Here is a 27350-nt window from a genome sequence, read left to right on the forward strand (position 1 = left end):
CGGCCATCCTGGTGTGCCTCCCCGACGTGATGGGGTCCTAGGGACTTTGAATTGTGAAAGCAGATTTTCTCTAGTCATCAGGAACTTGGGCTGCCCCGGTTCCCGAGGGTGGGGGGTCCTGGGAACTCCCCCGGACCCAGTGAGTCCCCTTGCCTCCCACCGCCTCTCTCACCAGGACAGCTGCAGCCCCACCGGCTCCGGACGCCTACCTGCGGCTCCCACCAATCCCGTCTCTACTCCGTCATTGACGGGGCCTTTCAGAAATAAAAGCAAGGTGCTCAGAACCCTTCAGTGGCTTCCCATCGTCCTTGGATAACGTCCCGCCGCTGACAAGGCTCAGCTTCTGCTTCGCTCCCCTCCTCCCCTCAGCCAAATGCACTTCTCTCAGCCCCAGGAGGAACTGCCCCTAACTCCTCCAGTTACTTCTGCTGTGTAACAAATGACCATCAAAACGCAGCAGCCCAGAACAACCGTTTTCATGCCCGCATGGATTCTGTGGGTCAGGGACTCAGCTAGGGGATGGGATGGCGGCTCGGCTCGGCTCTCGAGGTCTGGGGCCTCGGTAGGAAGGCTCTAGCTGGGGGGCGACGCGTGGCTGGAATCACAGGGAGGCAGCTTTCCTCACACATCTGGGGGCTGATGCTGGCTGGCAGCTGGGGCCCATGCCGCACATGGCCCGTGCCCGGCGACTTGCGGGCAGCGGGATTTCTCAGGGCCTAGCCTGGCTCAGGGCTCCAAGAGAGAGTCCCAGCAAACAAGACAGAAGATGCGCCGTCTGCTCTCACCCAGCCCTGGAGAGCAGGTAGTGTCATTTCCACTGCATTCTACTGGTCATACGTAAGTCACAAACCCACCCGGATGCAAAGGGAGGGGACAGAAGCCCTACCTCTCAATGGGGGGAGTGTCAAGGTCTCAATTTGGACCAGGAGATATTGTTGATTGTTGGGGCCAATCTGCCACCCGGTCCTTACACACTATCGCCTTTGCTCAGAACCACTGTCTCTCCAACCCACACCTGCTAATTCTCTCCCACCCCTCAGGTTCCAGCTGAAACACCACCTCCCCCGGGAGCCTGCCCGACTGCCCAGCCAGGTTTAATCTGGCCTCCTGCCTAGATCCCCGCGGAGTACCCAGCACTTCTCCCGCGTCGGTCTGTCTGTCTCCCCTCCTGACTGCAGGCTCTGTGAGGACGGCTCAGAGCTGCTTCCCAATAAACACATCCTGGAGAAGAGAGACAGAGAGAGGAGGAGGAAGGGAAAGAGAAGGACACAGGCCAGCCTCGGGGCTGACAGGCTGCTGCTCCAGAAGAAGGATTCAGCTCCATCATTGTACTTCTGCTGATCTTGACCCCCCTCTCCCCACCTCCCATGGCTTCTGTGCCAAGCACAGGGACCCCCCACAGTAGTTGTGGGGAGCGTTTCTGTCCATTCCTACCATCTGGCTAATGTCATAGCCTGTAAGATACTGAGGTCTTCTGGTGAGGACTCGCCTTCTAAAAAGAAATGGGACTGACAGACGGAAAAGGGAGGGATTCTGAGCCGGCTGCAAGAGGCAGCGGCAGGAAACGAAGTTTGCTCCCTGCAAAGGGGGGCGGCAATCCCGAGGCGTGGAGGACACCGCAGCGCTGCCCGCTACGCCCGAGGGCCGGGGGAGCCCTGGCGAAGAGTCTCTCCCGATTTGTACCCAAGTGTCACCACCCCCACCCTCATCATTCAACATTTTTAAAAATTTTATTCTTTAATGTTTATTCATTTTTGAATAACAGAGCCCAATGCGCGGCTCGAACCACAAACCGTGAGATGAAGTCGGACACTTAACCAGCTGAGCCACCCAGGCGCCCCATCACTCAACGTTTTTAAAGAGGAAAGAAGAGTCACCACCAGTATCTCCCACCACTGCGGCGCGGGCAGAGCCACAACCTGCCCCGGCCGTGCCCTTCCTGGTGCTCGCCGGCCTCCCTCCTCGGCCTGCCGGTGTGGACAAGCTTATAGAATTGCTCACTTCATGGGGGTCCAGGGCTGTCTTCCCCTCTCTGCTCTGACTCTATGAACAGTCACAGACTCTGACTGGGGACTCCCATTATGTGCTTCTCGAAGAGCCCCATGCGAGGTCACCACAGGGGTCTGGGAGCGTGACCCCTGGCCCGCCTGAGTCCCGAGCGCTGAGTCCAGCCCACTGAGGTGCCCTTGCCCTGCACGACCCCACGGAGTCTGTAGAGGTAGGTTACTGGTCTGAGTTCATTTACCGATGCATGAAAGGGATGCCAGATGGGTGACATGACTTAATCAAGTCCTCTAGGTGGGAAGTGACAGGCATTTCTGTGCATGCCCCAAACTGGTGCTATTTCAGGGTCCTGGGCCACTGCCTCCTGTGAGCTGTCAGCACAGATCCTGTTGGCTTCTGTGCAGATGGCCTCAGGCTCCCTCCCCAGGGCTTAGAGGTGAGAGCAAGGCCTCTGCAAAGGGCGCCCGTGGGAGAGGCCGTCTGTGCAGGGCTGCCCTGCCTGCCCATCTGGGGTCCCGTGAGGGCAGGGCAGGGGGGAGGGAGTCATCCAGGGGGAGGACCTGTGCCCCGCTGCCGGTGCGGCTGGTGCAGATCTGAGCCCACTACCTGAGTCGGAGAGGAAGCTCTGGGCCTCGGCAGAGCGCTAGGGGCGGGCGGGCCAGGCTGCTCTGCCAGGGAAGGGGGGGCCGCCAAAGCGGGCTGGGGCAGGAGGGGCCGGGCCAGCTGGGGCCGGAGCTAGTGTGACATCACCGGGCGGCCCGCCTCTGTCTGGGGCTGAGGGGAGGCCCGGAGCCTTTCTGGGGCCTGGGGGATCCTCTTGCACTGGTGGGTGGAGAGAAGTGGCTGCAGCCAACCAGGGTCAGGCTGTGCTCACAGTTTCCTCCGGCAGCATGTAAAGGCTCCACAAAGGAGTGGGGAGTTCAAATGAGGCTGCTGTAGACGGCCTGAGGACGGACCCCGAGCTCCGAGCCGTCCTGCCCGAGTCCCGGACCTGCAGAGCATGGCACTGAGGCAGCCGCCGGCCCCCGCCGGGAAAGGAGGCAGGTTGTAGGCAGCCCCAGCAGGACCCCCCGCCGGCCCCCGCCCCATCCCTGGCCCAAGCCCGGCTGTGGAGCAGAGGAGAGCAAGCAGAGGCCAGTGAGGCAGGGCTGCTCGGCGGCCAGTCCGGCCTGTGACTCGGGGACCCCTCCTGGAGGCCATGGACAGGCTGCCCTGCTGACGGCTGGGGTAAAGCATGTGAGGAGCTGCCCCGGGACGCCAAGCGGGAGTGAAGAGGTAAGGGGCCAGCACTGTGGCACCAAGAGACAGGGGGCAAGAGGCAGAGGCTGACCCCGGGTCTGGGGGTTCACGAACCCTGACCCTTCCAGCTGGGGGTGTGTGCAGCTGGGCCCCAGAGGGGGTCACTCTGCTTTCACTTGGAGCCAAACACGGCATCTCCTGGGGTGGGACTTGCGGACCCCTGGGCAGAGGGTGGCTGCTCTGGGGGCGTGAGACCGCGGGCTGGGGCTCCGGGGCCTCCTCGGCAAGCCCCACTCTGCCTCAGACAAAGAGCCTTTGGGGTGAAGGCAGGCGGCTCCTGGGCACGGCCTGACAGCCGGGGTGCGTGCGTGAGCGTGTGCCTGTGTGTAGGTGTGTGCTTGGCGGGGACGGGCAGCCCAAGGACATGGGAAGTCGTTCTTAAGTTTTGGGTTCCCATGCACCCTGGCTAGACACTATGCTGAGGCAAAAGCAAAAGTAAATCCTGTCCGGCCAGAGCCGGGAACCCTTGTTCAGAAAGTTCCCTGTAACCCAGCAGCCTCTGCTCGCCCCTCAGCTGGGGCAGGACAGCACCCAAGGGGTCCAGAACCAGAGGGGGCATGTTAGCTAGAGGTTTCCGTTGCTGGGGCTCTGCCCTGGCTTTCCCCACACGTCCACGGACGCCTGAGCCCGCTGAGCACCGGACAGGAGCCCAGGTCTCCAGCAGGCTGTATGGAGCAGGGAAATAAGGGAGGATCAGGCTTCCTCGGTACCCCCGAGCAGGGGGTACAGCGCGGACTCCACATTCCGAGTCCCTTGAAAGCACTCAGCATTAGATAACATTTCCAAACAGAAATTCTTCACTGATCCCTCCCTTCTCCTTCTGTGATATGTGTGTCACGGGTCAGCTATTGCCCGGGCTGTGGGATTATGAGCGCTCCCAGGGGCCAGTTCGGTTACTTAGGAAAGGCTCTCCACTCACCAGCGCTCGGGGGAAGGCCGAGAAGACCACTGCCCACGCCGGCCAAATGCTCCCCACATTCCCATGAGCATTTTTACAAATTGAAGCAGAGTAATGCCCTAGTCATGCCCTAGGTTCAAATCCTGCCTCTTCTACTCAGGAGCCGTGGGACTCTGGCTAAGAACACTTGGCCTCTCTAAGCCTGTTTCCTTTTCTGCAAACCGGGATAATAATACTACCCTTCGCGTAGTAACGGCTAACATTTAGGCTGCACTCATCCTGAGCCCGACGCTAACCAGCTCAGGGCATCTTCACAACTGCCCCATGACACAGGTACTACCGTTCATCACCGTTGCGTAGGTGAGGAAACTGAGGCACAGAGGTTACGTGATGTGCCCAAGGCCGCGTGGTTAGTACGGGTCGTCACCAGGACTTGAACCCAGCTCCACTGCTTTCTAGGAGGAGCACGTGGGAAGGCAGTGCCTGCTGTGTGGCAAACCCTGAGAAAACGTTAGTCACTGAGTGTCGTGAACCACGACAATCAGAGGGGCAGAGACGGAAGAGCAGGGACCCAGGTTCTCTCTATCCTGGACATCCCGCTAGGGCTGCTGGAAAATCCCATGAGGCCGAGCCCGTGTGGGGTCCACTACCACCACCCACACTCGGGGTCCTCCCAGGAGGCTGAGGGGGGCTTTATGTCTGGACTGAACGGTACCATGTCCATTTGTCCACACTAAGGGGGGTCAGACACACCGACGAGAGGACCTTGGGTACATCTGACCCCAACCTTACAGTAAGAGCATCCTCCCCCTACATGGGCACTGCTCATCGGCCTGCTGGTCTCCTGCCAGTTCTGGCAGTAGGTGAGGAAATGAGCTACCTCCAGGCCGAAGGGGGTCTACGGAGCACAGAGACCAATGCGGGACCTGTCCTGGGGGTACGGAGGGAGAGGCAAGGACCCCTCCCCCCACTCCATCTCCATCACCAAGCCTGACCACATGGCAGCCAAGCCGGTGGGTCTTACACCAGCTGACACTGGTCGTCCTCTCTCCTGTGGCCCCCAGAGCTCTCAGTGGATTCCCCGAACTCTTGGAAGCAGTTTGAAAGCCAACGCTAAACACGCGCTGCTGTAACACAGGCCTCTGGGGCTGCAGCAGCTGCCCGCTGCCCCGCTCCAGCCCGGGGCCGTGGCGGCTCCCTGCGCTCCCTGCCCAGGCCGGGCAGAGGCTCTGATTGACCTCACAGGCCGGGCGAGCAGAAATCGAATTAATCCCTCCTCAATAACGGCAGTCGTGGTGGAACAGACAAAATGTGGGACTGCACCGCTGTCGGCTCATGGGCAGCAGCGAAGCCGTTTCTCCGTCCACCCCTCATCCCACAGTGATTTACCGAGTACCTGCTCAGCAAAGTGAGGCAATGCGTTATTTCAGCCTCAATACAACCCTCAATGAACTCCAGTTTTAGCGTCCCGTTTTTCAGCCGAGAAAACTAAGGCTCAGAGATGTTAAGTAACTCGTCCAAGGTCACGCAGTCGGAGATCATGTGGGTGTAGCTCCCAAGTCTATGTCTTTCCCCAACTCACTCCACTGCTCTGTTCAAGGTGTCCTGACTGCTCTTTTCCTGACCGTCACCAAGTCCCCCGGCAGCCAAGTCTGTTCTAGAATGTTTACACCACGCCATCTGAAAACCATGTGCCTCCCCGATTTCGATGCATCCCTTGCTGGTCAAAGGAGCCTGCCTCTGAGACAGACAGGCATTATCGCCGCCTCCCGCAGATGAGCCTCCACAGGCTGCGCGGCTCCACGGGACCCAGGCGCCAGCTCGGAGGGGCGGAGCCTCGGGCAAGCACTCGTCCCTGCGCCTGAGACCAGTCGTGTGCTTCCTATGTCCCTACGTGGAGACGCCACGGGCTGCGGCATCAGAGCGCAGGCCCTCACAGTCTGCAGGGGCCCACACTTGAGCAATCTTGACAAGACATCAGGGAGACAGCAACCGACAGCTACGCTAGAACAAGCAGCAGCAGCCGGCCCTGGGCAGGTCCATCCAGCTTCCGGCCTCTCTGAATCACAGTCCATTTCATCGGAAATGGCCTCAACAGACAGCAGATGAGGAGGGGCTCTGTTAGGGCCTTCAGCCCAGTGGAAGGAGCCAGAAGGTGAAGCTAACAGTCATACAAATGTAAAACAGAGACAGACCCGCAAAGACGGGGGCATGTGGCACAGAGGGGGGTGGTGCCGTCCCCATTTTACAGAGGAGGAAACTGAGGTGCAGAGGCCACAGCACCTCTGCCAGCAGTCTCCCCGCTAGTGGGCCAAAAAGCAAGGATTCAAACCTAGATCTAGACTCCCTCTACCCCAGCCTGCTGCCATCCTGGACAGACCCACACTGGGGAAATGTGGAGAATGAAGCAAGTCAATGAGCAGCATTCTTTTCTGTGAATTTATAGAAAATGCCCCAAATAGAAGGGTTATTCAGCCACTAGTGACTTGGAGTTTGTGGTGATAGATAGGTCACATCAGAACCTCATGCCGAGGGTAGCTTCAGTGACAAAACCGTATTCTCTCTTACAAACTGTAAACCATATGACTGACTTAATAACAGCTGGGGGTGGGAGGCGGTGGCAGTCAAAACATGACAATGTCCCGCTACATGGGTACATCAATGGCAAGACATATTCTGATCACAGAAATGTTCACATGTCGGGTGGGGGGAGCCAGGCCGCTCACAATTGAGCTACTGTGTTAGGTCTACTCTCGGGTGAAACCGACCGGTCTGTCCACGGCCCAGGAGCCCCAGGGCCTCAGCCTCTCCTTGCTGCCTAGTCCTCCAGAAAGCCAGGCCCCAGACCACCTAGGAAAAGCCCAGAAGGAAGTGTGTCATTACCGCCGAGAGGTGCCCGAGGACCCGCTGAGCTCCAGCGATGGGTGAAGTCCTGCCCAAAGTGGCCCGGGTCCAACCTCCACGAGGGAAAGGTTGTATCTCTTAGTCACTGCTGGACCTCCAATAGTCAGGGCCGGACAGAGAAGGGATGTGTGGAATGAATGAATGAATGAATGAATGAAGCAAGCCAGCCAGCCTTAGCCCGTGGTACCACACAATTCCCCTCTGTGTGGGGCAGCCAAGGCCCCTCTGGGGTGCCTCTACTCCCACCTTGTGCTCCCCCAGCCTCAGCCCCTCAGCTAGACTGGTCCCCCCTCTGGCCCCCTGAGCCGCCCCATCAGAGTACTGATCACCGCTGCACCTGCTCTCTGTCCCTACTACTACTGTGGGCCCTTTGAGAACACGGACCAACCTCGCTCCTGCTCTACCTGCAGACCCATTACAGTGACTGGAACAGGAGAAATGCTCAACGAACAAATGAAATCCTGGAAGTCCTATTTAGGGATCCAAATGCCATGCTCGCTATTGGGTATTCAGCGGGCAACCAGATGAGCTGTGTCTTAGGTGCTGGGATGGATGCAGAAGCAGCCACAGCTGCCCTTCGGGGCTGGGGGGGAGGGGTCCTCACCGGACAGTGGCTTCGAGGGAGGCAGACTTGTGAGGTCGCCTGAGAGAGGGAGGCAGGAACGCATCGGGCAAGTCACGGGGGAAGGTGCAGCGGCAGACAAGGACAGTGTGAGCAGAGGCAGGGAGCGCGACCACAGAGGCTCAGTTTTTAAGCAGGACATTGATACGACCAGATGGGAGCTTTAGAAGGACCGGCCTGGGGCCCCATCTGCTGTGCAGAGTGCAGTGGAGAGCGGACCCCAGGGCAGGGAGGCCGGTTAGGATGGTGTGGGCAAACAACCGGGCTCCAGGGTGGACAAGCCTGGCTCTCAGGGCACCTGGGGGGCCCAGTCGGTTGAGCATCTAACTTCAGTTCAGGTCATGATCTTGCTCATGGGTTCGAGCCCCACATTGGGCTCTGTGCTGACAGCTGGCTTGGAGCCTGGAGCCTGCTTCGGATTCTGTGCCGCCCTCTCTCTCTGCCCCTCCCCTGCTCTCTCTCTAAAGATAAATAAGTGTTAAAAATTAAAAAAAAACAACAACAACACAGCTACAACACTGAGCCCAGCCTCGCCGCTTAGTAGCTCTATGGCCCTGGGCAAGGGACTTCCTCCTTTACCTCTGTCTCTTTGTCTGTGACGTGAGAATAAGCGTAGGCCCTACCTTACAGAGTCACTGGGATCTGTGAGGCAGGCACAGAATGTGCTTGTCCCAGGTCTTGAGGGATGAGCCCACGCCAACAGACCAAGGCGGCCTTGGGTGCCAACCACCCAGCCTGGCCTAGAAGGATAGCTCCAGGCAAGGCCCAAAGTCTCCAGGAAGCCAGGCCGGGGCAGGGCTGCGTGCCCCAGTCCCTGGCTTCTTCCCCTCATGTGACATTGCCTGGTTCCAGGGCTCCAGAGGACACGCCGGAAACACAGCAGCCAACTCGGAAGCCGGGCTCTGAGATGGCTGCTGCAGACCTTCCCCGCCTGTGCTCTGTTGGCCGGGGCTCCTGGCACAAAGGGCTTTGGGGGAGTTTCAAAACGGCTCCCAAATAACGCCCCGTGACAGAGCAACAGCAGCATCCTTGTCCCCCCTGGCAAAGGCCACCAGCTCCCCGCAGCCTAGACCACATCCCCTCCGTCCTATGATCTCACGGCATGACCACAGCCTGCTTCTCCATGAGCTCAGCCCTTCCCTGGAGCTAGCAGCTCACCAGCGACAGGAGCATGAGACCCCCCCCTCCCCGCTCCCCACCTCTGCTCTCTTCGGGGCAAATCTGTCCGATTCGACACTATCTGCTTCTCTGGCCCATGCCTGTGTTCCCACCGCCCAAGACAGGGCTGGACCCAGGCTGTAGCATGGCCAGAGGGGAAGACTCAGGGATGGGGGGATGGATGGGTGGACAAACGGCTCATTTGAGAGCTGACTGGTGGGGTCTGGGAACTGGCTCTAGACTCCTTGGGTGCCCACCCGGCTTCTGATGGGGAATGAATCACAGGATACTGGGCTGGGAGGGGATGGCGGCTGGAGATGTGGCCGCTCCCTCCCTGGCCCCCAGGGCTGGCAGTGAATCACCCAGGACAAGTGATGCACAGTCCCTTCAGGTTTCCTAAGGTGAGGACGCCACTGCTCATCCTAGATGCCCATTTGGGGGCCTCGCCACTTGGACAGCCAGGAAGCTGTGTCTAATATCCAACACAACTCCCCTTTGTACTGACCTGAAAGCCATTTTCTACTGATTCAGTCCACAGTGACTAAGAAGCAATCTGTGTCCCGGCCATGAAGCAAACCCACAGGCATCTTTGGTTCCTTCCAGCCAGAGAAACAATCTTGATGGGAGTGGGCACCTGAATCCCAGGCCTGGTGTTTTTCCCCAGGGACCCTAGACAGGTGACCTGACCTTTCTGGACATGGGTTTACTGCAAAATGCAGATGCTGATACTTCTCTTCTAGGTGTAAGGGGACCATATAGTCTGGCACCCAATTAGGACACTTTGGAAAGTAAAAGCTATTAATAATTCCGTAAGATAACTGGCCTCAAGTGGGGCCAGCCCTGCGCACAGGGTGGTAAGCGCTGATGAGAAAGGCACACTGGGCACCCAGCGAGTTTACCGCAAACCAACGAGGGGTGTTATTATCTACGCCTTTGGTCATGTGGTCAGCGGGACCCTCTGGGGCCCTTTCTTCTGGAATTTTCCTTTATCTGGATCCCTCCCACATCCTGGATTACCAGTTGGTTTGGGTACCACCCCACCAACACACCACACAACTCAACCAGCTTTAAGAGGAAAAACTGTCAACTCTGAAGTTTTGGGATTTTTCCTCTCTGTCCTGATGTTGCCTTAACAATCAGGATTCGTGCTCAGGCCCATGGACTCACTCGAGCACAGCTCAGGTTCCCAGCTTCCCCAAAGCCAGTGGCAGGGGCCCGCCGGGCACACCTGGGGCCAGGTGGCAACTCCAGACTCCTGTACTGCCTCGGCAGAGCCCACTTCTTGGGACCCCTGCAGGGCCCCTGGACTGGACTCCTGTTTGGCCTTCTGTGATCACAGAACGATGGGGCAGGGCTGGCGACAGAGGGAGGGGTGGGGTCTGCGAGCCCCTCACAGAGCACTACAGCCTGGACTGGTGATAAGGCACCACCCCGAGAGCTGGCTTGAATCTGGAGGTTTCCCTGGGGCCGGAAGTCCTGGGGATCCCAAGAGCTCTCCTGTTCTCCCCTTGCCTGCTGGGGTCAGAGAGCAATGTCTTTTCAATAGCCTGCCACTCTAGCACTTTTCTTTCCATATATTCAGCATGGCATCTTTTGGGGTACTATTACTGGCTCTGCTACTTAGTAATTCTGTGACTGTAGCCAAAATGACTCATGGTCTTAGAATCTCAATAGTTTTCCTCACCTGCAAATAGGGAGAATTGTCGGTTCTGCTGTTCATCTTAAAGGCATCTTTGTGGGAATTAGAAAATGGCTGTAATATAGATACCCAAACGACAAAGACTGTGAATGTGACCTGTGCTCTCTAGAGTTGCACAGTGCACAACTCGGGCCACCATGCATGGCAGCCCTGAAATAACAGGGCTTCCCTCCTGAGGCTGTTGGGAAGATCAAGTAAGATCATGTATATAAAACACTTGAGTCATAGTGACAAATGACTGTAGTTATTATCCTTAGTGTTTGAACGTTTCTCATTCCTAACCCTCTGGCCACCAGCTTCTGCTGCAGGGAAGGACACAGAGCTTCATCTTTTAAAAATGACTCTTCCCACAGAGTGGCCCCACGCCTGGGCCCCAGTGCCGCGGTGTTGAGTGGGATGTGGACACACAGTGTGTGGCCCCACCGCACCAGGCCAGGCGGGGACACTCGGGGGTGCCCGCCGGAGGCTGGGTGGGACCCAAGCCCCGGGGAGGCCGCCTCCCAGTGTGCAGAGGCCTCACGTGGCTCGGTCACACCAGCTCCACTTGCAGGGAGGGAAACCCGTACATAATGGAAACTCCTCACAATACAATGTGGAAAAGCAATTTCAAGAATCGTTTTTATTTTCATTTTGAAGCCAAGGAAAATAGTTGGGAGTGCTTTTCTTTGTTGGTCATAGGAAGAAACCGAGGAGCACCACTTTGATCAGAACGGAGTCCTCCTCCGGGCCGAAGATGGCCGGAACGCTGGGGAGGGTTATTTCTCTTGGGGTGCGATCAGTTGAATAAATATCAGGAAAGCAAAAGTAAACACACTCATTACTGCCCATTAAGAACTGCCAAAGGAGCAAAAAAGCTGAAGAGGGGCGTTAGAACCTTTAAGGAAAACAAATGACTCTAAAGCCAAGGGCAGTGCAAAGAGCACAGCCCTTGGTGTCAGGCTGACCCGAGCCCTCGGCTGGGTGAGCTCCGGCTCTTATCTGCCATGCGCTCCTGGGAAAGTCACTTAGCCTGTTTGGGATCCGTGTCCCCATTTACAAAACGGAAGTGGGGGGACAACCGCCTCACTAGATCGGCCGCAGCAGCGTATGTTAGGGACCCAGCTCAGCCCCCTTTTCCTTCCCTTCCTTCTCTAACCCCCGGGGTCCAGGTCACTCACACCAAGCCCGGACCCTGTGGAAGAGTGACAGGAACCCCCAGAACCATGAACTTCACACCTGGTGGCACCCCTGGCAATGCCATCTTGAGAGAGATACCAGACAGCTTCCCGAGCTGCAACTTCCTCACCCTGAAAATGGCATGATCCGACTAACTAGCTCTGAATGTTGGGATCACTGAATGGGACACAGTGTATGGAAAGGGACTTGAACCTGGAAATCTGTGGGAGGTTTAATGATCACATGTGGTGCTCTTTTCAACTGAACAAGTGCGAGAAATGTGGCACAGAAGGCAGCGTGGTCCTGCCCGCCGTCTGCCCGTCTCTCACTTCCCCACCCCTGCCCAGTGCCACGTGAGATCCTGGGATAGGCAGCCGGGACCCCATCTGACCAGAGGGCGGCTTCAGGGCTGGGAGGGGAGGCCAGACAGACCTCCTGCTCAGGGCCCAGCTCCTGTGACAGGTACCAGTTCCTCCTCTGAGAAGCGGAGTGATCAACTGTGGTGTCTCCGCAGTGGGGGACAGTCAGCGCTCCTCACCGAGTCCAGCCCCGCTGTCCACCACACTATCTGGTCACTCCCATCTCTAGGTGAGGTAGTAGCATTTCTATGTCCCTTATGTCATGGGCAAGGGGGGGTTGGATCACCCCCATTTTATAGAAGAGGCTCAGCCTTTAGGAGCTCAAGCCCAAGGGCACAGGCTTTGCTGGAGAAGCTGAGAGCCCACGTGTGGGAGGGGACAGGCCTCCGTGATAAACAGGGCCGCCCTGCCAGGTCCCGGGGCAGGTTGGGAAGCCAACCCTTTCGTGGAGCCAGGTTGCCTCCCTGGGCCCCTGGAGGTTTCCTGGCCAAAGCAGAGGCCCTCACCAGCATCAGCACCGGCAGGTGAGCGGCCCACGGGAGGGTGGCCCCGGCAGGCCCACCCTGGCCCGAGGCACGGCTCCTCCTCATTGTTCGGGGCCGGGAGTGGCTGTGGGCTGGCGCAGGGGCAGCCGGAGTGTGTTGGAAACCAGGCAATCACTCACAAACTCAGCCTGGTTTCTACTAACGTCACTGCAGCGCTACCTCGTAGCCCGGCCCACACCAGAGGCTGCTGCACACCTTTCTCCGCCTGGTCTGGAGCCCGAACTGGCCGTGGAACCATGCTTAGACTCTTTCATTCAACCAGAGAAGAGTTCCGAGCGTCTCTGGGGAGCCCGGGGTGTGTTCTGTGACTGCGCACCGGCTGGCACAAGGTGGCCCCTGAACCTCGGCTGCTCACCAGAGCTGCCCCAGAGGGGCCGGCGGGGGACAAAACCTTCCATTCTGGGTCATGCTGGTTTTAGCATAAATTAATGTGAGGTCAGAAAGTGGTGATGCAAATACTTTTTTTTTTTACTACTAACAACTGGATTAAGTGCATTTCTGTGCCATCATGAGAGTTTGAAGGTTCGAGTACATGAGATCAGATCAGGGGAGCTTTCCTGGCCCCTCCAATTATCCCCAGTCCTGCCACCTTCCAGCTGTGTGCTCTTAGGGAAGTCACCGAGCCTCTCTGAGTCTCAGTTGCCTCATCTATAAAATGGAAATAACAACAGAACCCTAACATATCTATGTTGCAGAATTCATTAAAGTAGCAAACGCTTACAAGCCTTTTGAGCGGCAGCAGGTACACAGCAAGCACTTGGTGAACAGATTCTGTGGGTGTTCCTGATAAATATCATAAACAGCCTCCCCCTGTGCGGCTGGTGCCTCCTCGGGCGGCCACCTGCACAGGCCCCCCTGGCTCTGCCGCTCCATAGCCCTCCCCACTGTGCGCCAGCTGTTGGCAGGTGCACCTTTGCATTCAGTCCATGAATGTCTACTGAGTGTCTACATGTTCCAGGTCAGGTGCCTGGCACTGCGAAGGGGGCAGACAAGCCCCTGCCCTTGCGACGGCTCCATTCATGGGGCGCAACAGGGAAACGTTCTCTGTCTACTGGTGATGTGGACCCTGGAGGGGAAGGCAGCAAGGTCACAATTTTAAATAAGCAGGGAAGGCCTCGCTGGGAAGGTGATATCTCAGCAAAGACCTGAGGGAGGTAAGGGAGTGAGCAGTGAGGAAAGGGGGGTAAGAGTGTTCTAGACTGGGCACACTGTACAGAGATCCCGAGTCACAAGAGTGCTTGGCGAGTGTAAGGAGTGCCCAGGAAGCCGAGGTAGCGACAGCACGTGAGCAAGGATGAGGGGAGTCAGCGACCAGGTCAGGGAGGGAAGGGGGCCGCGTTGGGAGAGCCTGAGAGACTTCCTGAACTTTTTTCCAAGATGAGGATCTCCCAGAGGATTCTGAGTTGAAGACTGGGACTTTTTTTTTTTTAAAGCTTATTTATTTATTTTGAGAGAGAGATTGAGAGAAAGAGAAAGCATAAGCATGAACAGGGGACAGGCAGAGAGAAAGAGAGAGAAGCTCGAGCAGGCTCTGGGCTGTCAGCGTGGAGTCCGACACAGGGCTCAATCCCATGAGCCGTGAGATCATGACCTGAACAGAAACCAAGAGTCAGAGGCTTACTCAACTGAGCTGGCCAGGTGCCGCAAGATAAGACTGTTGTTTTGTTTTGTTTTGTTTTAAAGGATCACTCCGGCTGCTGGGTTGGAGACAAACTGCAGGAGGCAAGGGCAGGGGCAGGTCCAGCAGCAGACCAGGTTGGACCAGGTGAGCAGGGAAGGTGGGCTGTATCGGGGTATAGGGGAGGTCGGGGGGGGGGGGGCGCGGCAGGATACTGAGAATACGTCCTGGATATTACCCCCTGGTGGTGATTAGGTGTGGGGCACGAAAGAAGGAAAGGAGTCAAGGATGACTTCAAGGTTGTTGGGCTGAGCAACTAGGAGAATGGAGCTGCCATTTACCAACATCGGAGAACATGGCGGGTGAACAAGCCAGATGGAGGTATGGGGCCGCCAGTTCACTCCTGGCCAAGTTAAGTCTGAGAGGCCTAGGAGACAAGTCGAGTAGAAATGTCCAAGGGGCGGTTGGATGTATGCATGTGGAGTCACAAGGGGAGGTGTGGGCTGGAGAAAGAAATGTGGGAGTCAGCAGCGCTTGAAAGCCACAAGACTGGATGAGATCACCGAGGTAAACAAGAGGTCTGAGGACTGAGCCCTGAGTCCCCCAGGGCAGGAACAGGAGGATGAACCCGCAAAAGAGACAGAAGGGGCAGCCAGTGAGAGAGGAAGAAAGGGTGATGGTTGGGAAAGGAAGTCTGAGGACAGAGTGATTGGCCATGTCACCCCATGAGGAGAGGCAAGTCCTGATGAGCACCAAGAGCTGGCCACTGGGTCTGGCAAGTGAGGCCGCTGGAGATCCTGTCCAGAGAACTCGGAGGGGAGGCGAGGGGCCAGGCCTAACGGGAGTGGGCTCCAGAGAGAACAGGAAGACAGGGACTTTCTGGAAACTGGGTATAGGCAACTCCTCAGAGGGTTTTGCTTTTTCACATGGGGAGCAGGGAAATGGAACTGGAGCTGAGAGGGGATGTGAGGTCAAGAGAGAACTGATTTTCTTTAAGTTGAGAGAAATAACAGCCTGATTACAGGAAAAATGTGATCATGCAGGAGAGATGGGGAAGAGCTGCCGGGGCCCTGTCCTTGAGCAGGCGAGGGGAGGGATCTGTGCACGTCCATCCCCTCCCTCTTGGCCTGGCCGACTCCTGCTCATCCCCCGGGGTCAGTGGAAAGGTCACTTTCTCAGGGAAGCTTTCTTGAATCCTCCGGTTAGGTCAGTTCCCTGCCCTACCCTGTCACAGTGTACGCTCCTGCTGCTCAGTGGCTCTCCAGGGCCTGTGCCACGGGGCATCAGCCCCATGAGGGCAGGGCTGCCCCTGGCCTCTTTATGACTGTCTGCCCAGCAGCCAGCGCACTGCCTGGCACACCAGAGAGGTCTAATGGCTATCTGGTGAAGGGACGATCGGTCCAAGAGCACAACTGAAACAAATCTGGAGACACGTGTCTGTTTTCTGCTTCTGCCTGCTTTAATCACGTTGCAGTGGCCGGGACCCTGCCGTTACTGGCTATCACAAATATTTGGATTTAGAAGAGCCCAGTTGTTTGTTCCTGTTTGGATTCTGTAGCTTGGCTAGCACACAGACCAAAGCCATGTGGCTGGACACATCCTTCCACTGACACTGTCCACTACCAACTGAACACATTCCACGCCGCGTCCAGCGATTCGCTCATTTAACAAATATTTGCTGAAAGCCTGCTTGGTGCAGCGCCCTGAGGACGCAGGGTGGGATCAGATATGGCACCTGCCCTCATGGAGCGTGGCGTCCAGCAGAGGAGATCACACAGGACCCCTAGGCACCACGACAGTGACGGGTGCTCCCCAGGGCAAGCCCAGGCACTAGGAACATGGAGAATGGGGAGATGTAATGGCCCGAGGAGCGTGAGGCAGAGAAGGAAGACGGGACGAGCCTTCCTCTGCCTCCCTGTCCTGGCTGGGAGCTGCCCTTGGGTGGTGCTCAGGCTCGGGCCAGCAGCCCGGCCAGGGGGCTGGGCTTTGGGGCTGGCCCTGGGAGTGGCAGGGCCGCGGCCTCCTGCCTCCAGATGCCCGGGTCCCCTCCCATTTCCCTTCCACCTCTGCCGAGACCTGCCTGTCTCCTTCTGCTGCTTCCAGAAGGGCTGCCTCCTGAAGCTACATTTTTGGAAAGATCTGCCTGGCGAGGAGGCTGAGCTCATTTATGGCACAGGCCGCTGGCAGTGACAGCACCATTACTGAATCTCCCTTCTGTTTACTTTCAGGTTCTCGGAGGCTCCATTCGCGAAGAGGAACCACCGTTTCGCAGGGACCATGAGGCCGCGGTGCGTGACCTACTGGTGGCTGGCGCTGCTGGCCGCCGTGGGAGCAGCGGCAGGCCAGAAGGAAGGCTTGGAGGGCGCTGAGGAGGGCTCGCCCGGCGAGTTCATTTACCTGAACAGGTACAAGCGGGCCGGCGAGTCCTCGGACAAGTGCACCTACACGTTCATCGTGCCCCAACAGCGGGTCACGGGCGCCATCTGCGTCAACTCCAAGGAGCCCGAGGTGCTCCTGGAGAACCGGGTGCACAAGCAGGAGCTGGAGCTGCTCAACAGCGAGCTGCTCAAGCAGAAGCGGCAGATCGAGACGCTGCAGCAGTTGGTGGAGGTGGACGGCGGCATCGTGAGCGAGGTGAAGCTGCTGCGCAAGGAGAGCCGCAACATGAACTCGCGGGTGACGCAGCTCTACATGCAGCTGCTGCACGAGATCATCCGCAAGCGGGACAACGCGCTGGAGCTCTCCCAGCTGGAGAACAGGATCCTCAACCAGACGGCCGACATGCTGCAGCTGGCCAGCAAGTACAAGGACCTGGAGCACAAGTACCAGCACCTGGCCACGCTGGCCCACAACCAGTCCGAGATCATCGCGCAGCTGGAGGAGCACTGCCAGCGGGTGCCCGCGGCCAGGCCCCTGCCCCAGCCGCCCCCCGTCACCCCGCCCCGGGTCTACCAGCCGTCCCCCTACAACCGCATCACCAATCAGATCTCTACCAACGAGATCCAGAGTGACCAGAACCTGAAGGTGCTGCCTCCGCCCCTGCCCACCATGCCTACCCTCACCAGCCTCCCGTCCTCCACAGACAAGCCGTCGGGTAAGTCCTTCTGGGAGGGAGCCCGTGCCATCTGGGCCTCAGAGCCAGGTGCCAGGCTTCCCTTGGCTGAGACCACAAGTGGGGGAAAAGCCACGGCAAGTTGAAGCCGCGCCAAGAGACTTGCGCAATCCCCCGGTGATCCCTCGGGCCAAGCCGGGGGGATGGGGGGACGTGCATTAGGTGGATGCTCCGAGGTAGAACCAGGAAACCAGGAGAGTCTCAGAAGAGAACAAGGGTTCTCTGCTTCTGACGGGCAAGAGCTCCGGGCCCGCAGTTTTCTGGGCTCTGGGTTAGATGCTCTGTGTTGGCAAAAGCAGGGTCTCTCCTGCAAGCTCTTGCACTATGCCCGGCACGGAGCTGGCAACAGGTAAATGCTCACCAAAGAAACCAACAGCTAAAGGAAAAGAACGTGTTTATCACAGCAAAGGTATGATAAACACGTTGCAGGGATTGGGGGATGGGAAGGCGTACTTTCCACACATTCCCTAGAGCCGGCTGCTGTCTAGGATTTTTAGTGACGATTCCGTATACTCTTAAATACATGTTTCATCTTAAACAAGGTAATTCTCAGAATACGGTGATGGGGAAGGAACGTGGTGACTTGGTACGTTTTGAAGCTTGAAAGCCTGACGGAGGTACTGGCGTCAGGTACTTCTGTGGATTTTGATTCTATCACTAACTCCTGCAGCTCCTTGTAGAAGGTTAACTGAAAAGATAAGTAACTTGCTCCCAGGCATAGGCTCCTCAGGCTGGACTGGAATTCAGGTCTTGTCACTTTAAATCTAGGGCTGACTCCTCTGTGCTCGGGGAGTCTGGGGGGAGCACGAGCCCAGCCCTCTGAAGCCCAGCCTCACATCCATCCAGGACCCTATGAGCCTTCCAGATGGGCTGTCAGATGAGAACTGGATTGATCTTTGCCGAAACCAGCCATGTATCTGCTCCAAGTCAGTGATTTTGGTACCACTTCCTTATACAAGCAGGGAGATATTTTTACTGAAAGTATCCTGTTTTATACTTATTTCACACTTCTGAAAATAACCACCAGTCCTGGGAAGAGCAGCTCCTTGCTAATTCCAGAAGGGGGGTGGCCCATGCAAAAGAGCAGGGGGACACCGTGCAGGCCCGTGGCCGGGAGCAGCTGCCTGCGGCACCACGCAAGAAAACCCTCGCTGGATTTTCGGGCACAGAGCGTAGGCTTTGAACGGGCGGATTCGAATTCTGACTCCCCCACTGGTTAGCTCTGGGACATGAGGCCAGTCACCTTGCCCCTCAGAGCCTCAGTCTACTCCGTTTCAATCTGTCAACTGGGGATAGATCAAAATAATGCCTACCCAAAGATTAGATGAAATACTGCAAAAAAAAAAAAAAAAAGTGGCATGGTGCTGGGCCCATGGAAAGTCTCAGTACTTGGTAGCTCTGGGTTTCCTTCCGTTTTGGTCTCTTTCTCTTGAAGCAAGGAGATCGAAATAAACAAACTGTCCCTTTTTAGCGCCGGCATTCTACAGCAGATGACTGGTTCCTTGTACACGTGTCTGTTTTAAATCAGAAGCTCCGAAAGAGCGGGCAGAGTGTGCTAATGTGTCTTGACAGAATGCCCAGAGGGTAAAACGTGCCTTTGGGCACTAAATGAAGGCTCAGCTGAATGTTATACTCCCCGACGTGAGCCTGGCTGACCTCAGTGGTTACCCAACAGACCTCCTCTTGCCTAAGCATCTCTGGTTTCTGAATCCATGACTTCGGGACATTCCTGAGCTTGAATTGAGCTGAGAGGGACAGAGTGTAGGAAGAAAGACCTAGGTTTGCATTCATCTCTTGTGAGTGGTCTGCTTGAGCTGTACTTTTCTCCTCTGGAAAATGGGGGCAGGAGTTATGATACTGCAGCGTTGTTGGGGAAACTCAGTGCAATCGGGCATGTGATATTATGTCACCTGCAGCAGCCAACAACGGAGGTGCCCCTACTCTGTGCCATAGCACGGGCCTGGGGGAGCCAGCGAAAGCTTCGGTGCTGACCTGCAGGAACTCTGTCTGGGGGAGGTGGAGGATGCATGAATGCACTGGGATGCCTCCAGCGCCTACCAGTTCCATCCCCCCGAGGGGGCACATCAGATCCGAAAAAGGATTTCTCTGGGGGGAGCATCTGTCGAGGCCAAAATTACCAGAACATTGTAGGAACTGATGAGACCAACACAGCGAGGTACCTGAAATCAGGAACGCAGTGAAAATCATGGGCTGTGCGGTCACTGTGGTGATACCGTGGGATGCTAAGTGCCTTGCAGAGTGGCGGAGCTGGGGCTATGGGGACACTGAGGTGGCATGGGTGGCTGAGTCTGCCTGGAGTAGAAGGGAAAAGGTGGACAGAGACGGGACTTCCGGGAATGATCTGGAAGAGTCTACCAGGTGGACCGAGGAGTTGGGCAACAGAGTTACTGGTAAGGTCCCTGATGGAGATGCGTCTGGGACCATGGCCCTGCTCTGGGCATCTCAAATGGCCTGGACCCCCTGCTTCTTCACATTCACAGTTCAGCGTGGGCTGTGTGCATTCCAAGGCCCCTGCACACACCCAAAAACCCACTTTCTCTCCCACTTAAGAAGCACACCTGCATGGGAGAGAATGGCAGTGACTTTGTGTGGACATAATTTACTTCAAAAAACAAAACAAAACAAAGCCCTGCCAAATGTTGGCAGGGACTGTTGGTAACAGATTCCCTGGGGCCCACCTCCCCACCCCAGAGGTTGTCAGCCGGACCTGTGGAAGCTGAATGGGCCGCAGGGCCCTGTCCTTTCCTGGGGCTGGACGACTCGGGGAGGAAAAGGCAGTGGCCTCTCAGCCAATCAGCAGGGAGCTCTTATCAGGCCTGCTCTGAGAGCTCCAGGCTCTGGGCCTGGAAGACAAACCCTCTGTGCTTTCAGCCCTGAGGTCCTTGGTTCCCAGGGGCAGCACTGGACCAGAAATACCTTCGCGTGCAAGCCTCGGCAGCTTCTGAAACTTTCATCCCAAAACCTCAGAGCCATCGGCTCTCCTCCTCCTTGTCTGGGCCGCTGAGCCCACAGCAGGCCCTTCCCGGGGACTGAGGGAGCCACGGCAGCGGCTTATCTGGAGCTGCACTCACCAGCTCACTCCCAGCCAGACAGTAACAGGCTGGCCCCAGGCCAGGCCCAGGCCACTGAGAGCCTGAGGGAGCGAGGCCCAGGCAGCTCCTGGCTTCTCTGGGTCTCACTCAGGTTCTTAGGGTGTCTCAGTTAGGATGATGCTTCGACAAGGCCTGCGCCAAATGGCCCTGCCTGTGGCCCTTTCTCCCGGCGAGCCGGCTGTTGCTGCCCACCCTTCTTTTTTTCCTCTCCGCTTTCTAACTCTCACACATCCCCTGACCTCCTTCTCCACCCGTGTGCCCTGGACACATACACACACGCACACGTACTCACATACACATCAACCAGGTCTGCCACAGAGGAAGGCCGCAGGGGTCATGAAGAGGCATCGGAATGGACAGGATGCAGCCTCAGTGCCGGCCTTCTCCCAGGTTGGTCTGGGACGCTTGGGACACGGTCCCTCGGCTCCGTGCAGGCACAGCTGTGCACATGCCAGCCGTCCTGCCACGGCACCCGGCCCCTGGTCAGAGCAGGACGGGCAGCATTAGCACCAGTGGCTGCAGCAAGGCCCTGCCTGAAACAAATCCTTAAAAACCAACGGTTGTAGGCATTTCTAGCTGTTTTCTGTCCCGAGATCATCAGCACAATTTGTTTCTCAAAGGATAAAGAGGAGACCACAGAATCAGAAAAGATTAGAGCTTAATCGGGGACCTTATCATCCCAGAGCCTGGCGGTGGCAGAGTCAAGATCGGTCCCTGGACTCAGAGCTTCCAGGACGTTGAGGTTCCGAGAGGTTAAGCAGCTCAGCCAAGACCACCCCACTAGTGAGTGGCTCAGCCAAGGCTCACCCGGGTCTGACTTAGCCATTCTGGGATAGTGCAGGTTGCCGTGGAAAGGCTGGAGGGGAACTGGTGGGAAAATCACTCTGTAAACGCTTAACTTGGCCCCGAGTGCCAGCTGCCTGGGACGTGACCCGCCGTCACTCTTCCGTGCACCGAGCTCCAAGCACCTCCTTGTAAAAGAGCCCTGGGAACAGAGCTGGGAGTTGGTGGGTTTGCTCTAAGAACTCTTAACACAAGACACCGTCACTACAAACCCATCACTCCCACGTGGCCCCTCCCTCAGGCCTGGGAGGAACCAACCCAACCAACCACCTGTGGCCAGCTCCCAGTCGTACAAATGGGCTGTTGTGGTGAATTCATGTAGCAGACTGCATCATAACCCTGAGATGCAAAAAAATAGAAGAAAAAGAGAAGATAAAGCAGAACGGCGTTAGCATCACACTGCAGGATGTCTAACACAACTGAGCTCTCCCACAGAAAACATAATATGCACCAGACTTCCAGGAAATGGGCCCAACTGAAGCTGCAGAGAAATCGGATTTTTAATTTGTGCTGAATCTGGACAAATGCTCTGGGTTTATTTCTATTCAGCATTTCAACGTATGACAAAATCTGAAGTCCTGATTTCTTTAAACACATTAACTATATAAAAATCAGCAGAGGCGATCTGTTCTTGGGGCCACATTAGGCGGTAACCACATGGCTCCGCTGCCAACACGGAGACCACCCGTTTCCCCCCAACAGATGCTCTATGGCCGGCGCCGGGTGGGGGCGGGGTGCAGCACAGACAACTTGAGTGTTTTCCTCAGTGGATTTTCCCTGCTGTATTTTACTTCCTTCCTCCTGTGAGGCAGGACATACGTATGTTAGAGATTGTGGATTTAAAATAGAGAACGAGATAGGTTGCACTGTGGCTTCCCTTCTTTCTGGAGGTCAGCGACTGTCAACCCAGATGAAAGGCTGTTGGTCCCGTGTGCAGACCAGCTCTAGCGACTGGGCTCCCGAGCCTGAAGCTCTGTAGGGACTTGGAGAGGCACCGGGACTTGTGAGCACGTGAGGGTGACCGCAGCCACTGCCGGCTCTTCCTTCCAGTTTTCTGAAGCTGATGCAAAACCCAACCCAGGTCTCCTGCCCCCAGGGCTTGGGCTGTTTTCACTATACTATGCTGTCTTGTTCCTGAAGTGTTACTGCGGAACAAAATAAGATTCTCAAATTCATTACACACGACGTAATCCAGTGACATTTCAAAGAGCATTCTTTGCTAGCTTCTTCATAAACAAAAGCCACTGGAGTTCGAGGTGGGTCATCTGCCTTCTGGCTCTGTTTTCTCTTTTCTCCTCGGAGACTCGGGGAATGGATCACAGAGACCCTGTGAGTGTGCGGCAAGCCCCCCCCACCCACCGCGTTTCTCGGGCGTTTCCTGAGGAAGACTTTTGGCTGCATGCTCAGGCTCTTTACAGCCCCGAGGAAAAAACTATCAACTTGTTACTATTAAAAGTGGTGATCTGGCGTGTGTGGCCTGGAAATCCCAACAGCTTGGCACTTGGCAGACTGAGAGCCGTCCGGACAATCCCGGCACGTGGGCACGGGCAGCAGCTCGGGCGCCGCAGATGGTTTGCCGGGGTGACTCTGTGCAGTGGACTGCATCGTTACCCCGAGATGCCCCACTCCCCCCCCCGGGAGGAAAGAGACTGATAACGCAGAAGTAAGCTAGCATCGTGCTACTAGGTGTCTAGAACAGGGGGTTCGGTTCATTGAGTCCGCGGCGGGAAGTGCGCCGCTGACAAGTAACGTCTCAACTTGGCCTGGATGACCCTGGAAGGGGAGCGCCTTAAGCAAAGAAGCGGGCCGATCCTGGCCTTGGACCTCAGGACGCACCAGTGGAGCCACAGGAGCTGGGACGGTTTCATGTAATCCTTTTTTTTTTTTTTCAAATGAATAAGTGATTTTCCTTTGATTTTTTAATACAATAATTTAAGTTAGAATTACTGTTTGTACAGAGACATTTTGCTAAGAAAAAGAAAATTTTAGTTTAAATGACTAATGTCTTGAAAAAAAAAAAACCAAACCAAACCAAAAGAAACCCCTCTAACTGCTGAAATTAAGATATTCTAGGGGGTCTGTCCAGAGTAACGGCCAAAAGAGCAGAAAATCCAATCATCTGGCACTTGCCAGAGACGACCGGCAGACCGCCTACGACAGACTGTCCGCACCTTCCCAGGTTTGGTTTGGAGCCTGATGATCCTCTGCTGTGGGGCCCCTGTTTCCAGACGGACTCATCATTGATTCTCAGAGCGCGAAGAACAGGACGGAGAGAACAGAGACCGCAGCTCACGCCGCGAGGAAAGCAGAGGAGACGGGGGGAGGTGCGTGGGGCCCTACGTGACTCTCAGGCGCTAGACTGGCAAGATGGACGCTCAGCTGTGCCCCGATGAGGCTCCCACCCAGAAGGATCTCAGAGACTGACTGATGGAGAGACGGGGCCCCCAGCGGTCCTAGCTCGGTGACACAGACTCGGCACACGGCAGCAGGGAGGAGCAGGCCTGGAAGGCAGACGTGAGTTCTAACCCTAGAGCCTCCCCTTCCCAGACGTGTGGTCTCCCGGCGGCTTGGTCCCCTCACTGTTGCAGGGGCTTCTGAGGAGGAAGTGAAAGCCCGTGTGAAGCCCCTGGGCTGAGAGAGGCCTGCTCCTTCTCATCGCCATACCTAGGGAGGCTCGGTGAGCTGCCCACCTCTGGGTCCAGGGACATCCCTCCCCGGGGCAGGCTCGGGCGCCGCTGACCGCTGAACCCAGGGAACTCCGGGCTTTGCCCCCACCAGTCCTGGGAGCCACAATGTGCCACTCAGCTCTGCCTACAGTGAGCCTACCACAGCCCCTCCAGGGCGAACCTCTTTTCCTTTTAAATTGCTTTAAAGCCCGTCTTTCTCCTCCTGCCCAAGGTACTGATGAAAGCCTAGCAGTGGGCCCAATGCTTTCCTAAGTGTCCTTTGGGAAGCAATCCTGCCAAGTCTGTTCATCCTGAAGTCAAACAGGCAGAAACGGGACCCCTTCACGCTCTTCGAGGGCCCCGGGAGCTCCTACTTGGGAAGTCTCCGGGTGTCTCACACCCACTGAAACACGCCCACCTCGCATATCTAATATAACTTTCACTGTAAAAAATTTTGAACGGATTTTTCAAATTTTGCTCTCGAAATTATTTGGCCAAGAGTAATACAATTAATTTATGGCTGGCTCTGATTTCTCGGCAAACATCAGGCATGTTCAGGAATTCTTGGGAAGTGAGGAAAATCTACCCTACAAATTGTTTTCAAAAGTAATAACATTTTTATGAAGGCTAAATTGAACAATTAATGAACTTGACAAGATGTCCCACTTTGTAGAAATTTAATTACGTACTTATAAACTTTGATTTTGCAGTTTTCATGTTTTAGAGCCAATAAGTTTTTTTAGGCCTCAAATACTTTCCTAAGCTCCCAAAAGGCTCATCGGCCCCAGGCACCGTGCCCATCGTCCGCGGACTACAGCGGTCTCCACAGCGGGCACGAGTGCGGGACCCTTGCCCCAGCAGCACCAGAAAGGACCCCTATGACGTCAGCTCCCCGCCCCTACGGGAACTTCAGGTGCCTTTGGGAACGCACCGGCTGTTTCTATGTTGAGGTTCATGTTCCGTATTCTGGTTTGGGGAAAAAGTGGTAACTGACATGGAATACACATGTTCACGACCAAAATATGTCTTATCTGAGCCTTCTGGATAAAGAAGCCTCAAGCAGCAACGTAATCCTTCCGGGACGCGCAGCGAGTCCTAACGCTGGCCGGGATAGGACTCACACCTAAGCAGTCCACGTGCCTTGGCTCTCTGATGGATGAATTTGGATAGGAAATTCCAGACCCAATCTCAACAACTAGTCAGTTCTCCTGCTAGAAAAATGTTTCAGGGAGTGGCACAAAGACTTTTTGGAGACAGATCATCGGTGAGAATAATTGAAAACAGCGTACCGTTCTCCACGAAAAAGCAGTGTGTCTCGGTGCTGTTGCGGAAGCCTCTCCCTGGTGCCTTCGTCCGAACTAAAACATTCCTAGAACATTTCCCACAGGCCACAGGGCCTCTGCCTGGCCTTGGGTGGTCAAGTCCTGAGACTTGGGTTTATGGGTCAAAAAGGCCAGTCAGGCTGCCGGCCAGCCACATGGTCTGGTCCAGCTGGTGGCCAGGAGGGACTCAGAAGCAGCCAGGGAGAAGAGCCATCACTGTCTACCCACGTCTTAGCTCCAGGCCTCCGGGGTGCTGCCAGTGGGCGTGGTCAGATATTCAAGGGGCCCTGATTCCTCAGCCCGAGGAGTGACTGCACTGACAGCTGATGCAGTTGGTAACCCATTCTCCACGGGGACATGAGTGGGGAGGTCAGGCTGAGTGGTCTGCCCCTGACCCGGAGAGGAAACTGGGGTCTGGCCTGGCTGCAGGCTCCAGAAAGGCACTTCACAGGGCACACTGAGCGTGCAATCAGCCATCAAGAAGTGGTTCCCAGCTTCCCAGGAGGCTATGTTTCTGGTGTGCAAGAACCCCAGAGACGAAGAAGGAAGCAATGAGAGGACCCAAACCTGCTACCTCCAACCCTCACCGGGTGTGACGCTGAGGTTTGGTGGCCCAAGACCTGAATGCTTTGTGTGGCCACTGCCAGGATCCCTTCTCCCCGAGGCCTCCCGGTTCCAGGTCCTGCGTGCTTTCCACACCCCGCGCTGCTTCTCTGAGGAACCGCGCAGGCTCAGCTCGGCCACGGCGACTGCACTTCCCTTCACGTGAAACGTTCTGGCTGCAGCTCTGCTGAGAGTGTAAATACGGTCTTCATAGAGATGAGGTCGGGCGCCACTCCGCTCGGAGCCTTGGTGCTGCTGAGTTAGTGCTGGCCTGATGCTCCGGGCAACGCTGCCCTTTCAGAAGAGGAGCCAAGCGAAACACTGCCCGGGCACCTTGCACTGCTCCAGGGGAAGCGCCCTGCTCATGGCGCACTGAAATGTAGTTTCATTGACAAAAAGGATTTCCATTCTTCACTGCAGTGTATCTCTGGGGGCCTCTCCACTGAAGCTGTGACTTCTAAACTGTGCTTTGTGGAAAACGTCTACCAGTAAATCACTGTACATTTTAGTCTTAGAAATTTTTTTTTAATTTTTTAATGTTTTATTTATTTTTGAGAGAGAGAAAGAGAGAGAGAGAGAGAGAGAGAGAGAGAGAGGGAGAGAGAGAGAGGGAGAGAGAGAGAGAGAGAGAACGAACAAACGGGAGGATCAGAGAGAAAAGGAGATACAGAATTCGAAGGCAGGTTCCAGGCTCTGAGCTAGCTGTCAGCACAGGGCCCAACACGGGGCTAGAACCCATGAACTGCGAGATCATGACCTGAGCTAAAGTTGGATGCCTAACCGACTGAGCCACCCAGGCGCCCGAGTCTTGGAAATTGAAAAGCAAAGACAGTGACATGGCTGTGTGTACATGGCTGTGGGGAGACAGGGAGTGGACAATTTCAAAACCATCAGCTTTCATCCAGCAGAGAAAAGAATGAGAGAGAGCGGGCCCCATTCTGGGCGCTCTTGTGTTTGCAGGGCCCCCAGAACAGGGGGGTTCATGACCCATCTACAGAAGAAGAAACTGAGGCTCAAGGACACAATGCGAGGCAATGAAGTCCCCACGATTTGAGCTGAGGGCTCCTGACTCCTGCATTCATATCAGTTACGGGTTTCCCATTGGAATCAGCCATTTTAATGGAGCCACACGATTGTCTCACTGCTGCCGTCTTCTGCTCCCTGATCATTTTACTGCGGCCAGTCTTCCACTGCTAAGTATTTTTTCTGACTCCTTTTCATCCATTGTTTAATTTTCTGACCTTTGTCACTGGTGCCTTCATGGGAGAAAAGGGAGCGTGTTAGCTAACGCTCTGCAAGGGCTTCAGAGGGAAACCAGTCTAGAAATGTGGTAACTGATGGAAGCTGATGAGTCCTGAGATTCAGGCCAAGTGCAGCGAGCAGGAGACACGCAGAATTGTTTGTCTGTTTGTTTTGTAACAGCAGAAAAT

General features: G+C 56.1%; 2 protein-coding genes across 9 annotated transcripts in view; one reads left to right on the forward strand and one right to left on the reverse strand.

Annotated features, from left to right (window-relative positions):
• The window catches only part of RALGPS1 (Ral GEF with PH domain and SH3 binding motif 1), a 242937-nt gene that overhangs the window by 90076 nt on the left and 125511 nt on the right, over window positions 1-27350 (reverse strand). The window lies entirely within an intron of this gene.
• ANGPTL2 (angiopoietin like 2) overlaps window positions 2821-27350 on the forward strand; it is a 33187-nt gene continuing 8657 nt past the window's right edge. Inside the window, exons 1-3 of one of the 2 annotated variants that reach the window (XM_029920467.1) lie at window positions 2821-3279; window positions 14327-14408; window positions 16490-17355. In XM_029920467.1, the coding sequence (XP_029776327.1) occupies window positions 16539-17355 (817 nt within the window). In that variant the 5' untranslated portion in view covers window positions 2821-3279; window positions 14327-14408; window positions 16490-16538. Of the gene's footprint in view, window positions 3280-14326; window positions 14409-14627; window positions 14643-16489; window positions 17356-27350 lie in introns of those variants that run through there. The other variant, XM_029920468.1, reaches the window with a different exon arrangement.

The sequence above is a fragment of the Suricata suricatta genome, chromosome 13 (assembly GCF_006229205.1).
Source record: "Suricata suricatta isolate VVHF042 chromosome 13, meerkat_22Aug2017_6uvM2_HiC, whole genome shotgun sequence".
Classification (NCBI taxonomy): Eukaryota; Metazoa; Chordata; class Mammalia; order Carnivora; family Herpestidae; genus Suricata; species Suricata suricatta.